Here is a 3,863-nt window from a genome sequence, read left to right on the forward strand (position 1 = left end):
TCTTTTTATATAATAAAATTAAGAGTCTTTTTATATTATACAAGTTAAATATAATTCTATTATCCATTTGATATTAGTGTTCTTAATTTGAACCCAAAGTTATTTCTTTCATATTTGAAAAAAGTTTAAAAACTATTCAGATTCTTTTTATTTTTATTTTTATATTTTTTAAAATTATTACAATATATATAATATTTATTCTGTTACTGTAACTGTGAATCAACCCTGTGATTTTGGGAGCCCTCTGGGGTCCAGTCAGCCTCATAAAGTGGGTACCTCTAATTGGGGGGAAAATCTGGCGGTCGAGCGTGATTTTGACCACAACCATTGGTCTATTAACAGTACATCATTACAAAGTACTGAACCTCTGGTCCTTCATGGGTTGTAGCAGTAGATTTATTTTTAATTATAAAAACTATATTTAAAAAGTTATAAATACAGATCAGATTTTCAAGTAATGGCATCTCCTGTATCCTCGCCTCAAATTTTACTAAATCTTGACAGAAATTTAATCATGAAAAAGAAATTTAAATATAACTAATTTTATACAACACAAAACTGCATATTTTCCTTCTTTTTTTTTATAGAATATGTAGTATGAGTTGTGTTATTAAATGTTGTAATAAACTTAAATAAACTTCCTGTAAAAAATTGTAATAAACCTAGGTTCTTTTGAGATTTGAAGATTAATTTGATAAATAGAACACCGTACATGCCATCTGCATCTAGTTTTAAGTAAATTGGTGAACATAACACCATTAAAAAATACATATGTTTAGTATTTATGTTACCAGTCAAACTAGATTTCTGGCCTAATTAGTTTGTCTTATTTATGACCAATTGGTTTATTCTACATGTCAGGATATACTAGTTTAGACCAGGACAATATAGTTTGGCCTTAACTGATTGAATCATAACCAAATAAACAAGTTGGAACCTGTCAACATGAGGATTCCCTTCCACACCCCTTTTTATGATTCTTTCATTGTTTATTCACTCATTATGTACAATTGTGTTGTTAATGGGGTTTGTAAACTAATACCTATACTTAATAATCCCTTTAGAGCATTCCCTAAGCTTGTTTAAGTCCATTTGACTTCTTAAAAAAAAGCCTCAGTTTAGTTATTTGTTTCAAAGAAGAAACATTACAGCGTTCTACGAAATTTTCGTAATTTTAAGGCATTACCGGAAATAAAATTTCACAGGCGCTGAAGTAACTCGTGAAATTATTAAATATGAAGGGGAAGATGTCCTTGAGCAGAGCACTGCATGGCATTGGTTTGAAAAATTTAGCAGTGGAGATACGACATTGGAAAGGAAGAAGGGCTCAGGGCGACCATTAATGGATATTGATGAGGTTCTGCAGGAAGCTGTTGAGTCAAATCCGTCCACAAGTACTCGGGAACTTACCAGGGAGTGTGGTATGTCGAAAGATACTGTTAGTCGCCATCTACTCTCCATGGGGAAAGTGAAAAAAAAAAGTAGATTGGTCCCTCACAATCTACCGTTACTCTTCAGGAATCAGCTAAGAGGTTAGAAATTTTTGAAAATTTCTATGAAGCCCTGTAAAGTGGGGCGAAACGTCAGAAAATAAATAGTTGTAAACTATTACTTGTTTCTCTTTTGACCACAACCCTGACCATCTTCTTATATATCAATTTTTAGGGTCAACTATATATACATATATCTTAATTTTAAGTTTTAGAAAAAAATATGCAAGGAATTATGTAGAAAGACATTTTTTCAATTACTAGATTGTCCTGTTCTAAACTAGTATATACTGACGTGCGCAGGATTAAACGATTTTGCCTAGGACAAACTAGTAAGGCTATGTTACTAGTTGCTAGTATAGCAAGGGGGCAGGGTGTCTGTTGCATCTATCTCTTGATTTAGATAAATAAATAATACACTTTTCAATAGATAAATTCTCATAAGGAACCAATAGAAATGTATAATATAATACACAAAATATATATACTATATAAATCCAGATTCTGGAATCCCCACCCTCTTCAGAAAAGCGGTTTACTTAGAAATTAAAGACATTTGTACCCCAGGCTTCTCACTCACACATATAAAGTTAAATGCAAGAATAACATCACAAAAATTCAGATATTTAATCGTATTAATTCCTAATCCAACCTACCTTCGGTAGAAGACATGAAGAGAAGAACATTACACCTCGGTCCCCAGGTAGCTTTGATGTGCTGAGCCTTCTTCTTATGGTTAGCGGGTGACGTCATCACCCAACAGAGTATTCTCACCTTCGAAGCCAATTCTTTGGCCACCACGTCTTCACCTGTGGAAAATGTAACTACTATATTTAATTCGAACCATATTTGAGGGATGGATCTGGATGGATTTCACAAGTTAAAAAATTAAGTACATTTAAATATGTATGTATAGTTGACTGTAAAACTTAAATATATGAAGATGGTTCAAGTTAGGTTAAAAGAACTTAAATATTTATTAAACTATTTATTGTGAACCAACATTTCATCCTACTTTGCAGGGTTTCATTAGGGCTAAAAAAGACACCATCAACCAAAATAATGTAACAAAATAGATGATATATAATATGAAATAAAAGTAAACTAAAGTAGTTAAAAATAAAATTTACATTATGTGAAGGTTTATATAAAAATGAACAAAATAAATTAAAGAAAATATAAATAAGATGTATGGTGAAAAGTATAAATAAAAAAGAATTAAAAAAAAAATTATTAGATAATTAATGAAAACAGAAATAATAACAAATAAAAAAAGTAGAAAAAAGAGAAGTATAAAAAGGTTAAAAGGTTCAAAACTGTGTTGATTTTATGTGGAATGACGAAATAAATTTAAGCTTGCAAGATCTGGTTGGAAACCATTGGTCTACTGAGTACAAGTTACTACTAGATACTCTTATTATAACATTTTTATTCAGAATAAACTATTTGTCATAAAAAAATAAATGTAGTTAAATATATGGAGATGGTCAGGGTTGCGGTCAAAAAAGAACAAATAGTTTTTAAATATTTAATGTCTGACATTTCGCCCCACTTTGCCGGGCTTCATCAGGGCTAAAAAGATACAAAAAAAAAAAACTAAGAACATTATGTAAAAATTAAGTGATAAGAAAATTATATATGAATAAAAGGAAGGAAGACATAAAATATTATTAATATAAAATAAACTTGAACAAACAATGATAAGAATAAACAATTATATAACAATAGTAAGGATAAAAATCTTTAAAATACGTGAAATATACAGTTAAAAAAGTACAAGAGTTGTATATATAAAAAAAAAACAAACAGAAAAGTAGATGTGGGAACACAAAATTATTATTATTATTTTTTTTTTGTAAATCTACTTTTACATTTCACATATATTTTCATAATTTTTTATTCATATCATTGTTCATTTTATATTAATACTATTTTATGTCTTCCTTCCTTTTATTTATATATAATTTTCTTATCAGTTAATTTTTACCTAATATTTATCCTACCTTAATTTACCTTATTGTATCTTATTGCTGTAATGTCCTTAGTTTTTTTTTTTTGTATTTTTGTAGCCCTGCAAAGTGGGGCGAAACGTCGGACATTAAATAGTTAAAAACTATTTGTTCTTTTTTGACCGCAACCCTGGCCATCTCCATATATTTAACTACATTTATTTTTTATGACAAATATTTTATTCTAAATAAAAATGTTATAATAAGAGTATCTAGTAGTAACTTGTACTCAGTAGACCAATGGTTTCCAGCCAGATCTTGCAAGCCTAAATTTATTTTGTCATTCCACATAAAATCAACACAGTGTTGAACCTTAATCTTTTGATTTTGACCATACCACTATTTTAGCCACTGTTCCTAATTA

General features: G+C 29.4%; 1 protein-coding gene across 6 annotated transcripts in view; it reads right to left on the bottom strand.

Moving 5' to 3' along the window:
• Positions 1-3,863, bottom strand: part of LOC106682896 (glycoprotein-N-acetylgalactosamine 3-beta-galactosyltransferase 1) — an 89,217-nt gene that overhangs the window by 21,780 nt on the left and 63,574 nt on the right. For all 6 annotated transcript variants that reach the window (XM_067052846.1, XM_067052845.1, XM_014424008.2 and 3 more), the window contains one exon: positions 2,147-2,299. In XM_067052846.1, coding sequence (XP_066908947.1) covers positions 2,147-2,299 — 153 coding nt within the window. The remainder of the gene's footprint in view (positions 1-2,146; positions 2,300-3,863) is intronic.

This window comes from Halyomorpha halys, unplaced genomic scaffold, assembly GCF_000696795.3.
Source record: "Halyomorpha halys isolate HHAL.00 unplaced genomic scaffold, Hhal_1.1 Scaffold449.1, whole genome shotgun sequence".
Classification (NCBI taxonomy): domain Eukaryota; kingdom Metazoa; phylum Arthropoda; class Insecta; order Hemiptera; family Pentatomidae; genus Halyomorpha; species Halyomorpha halys.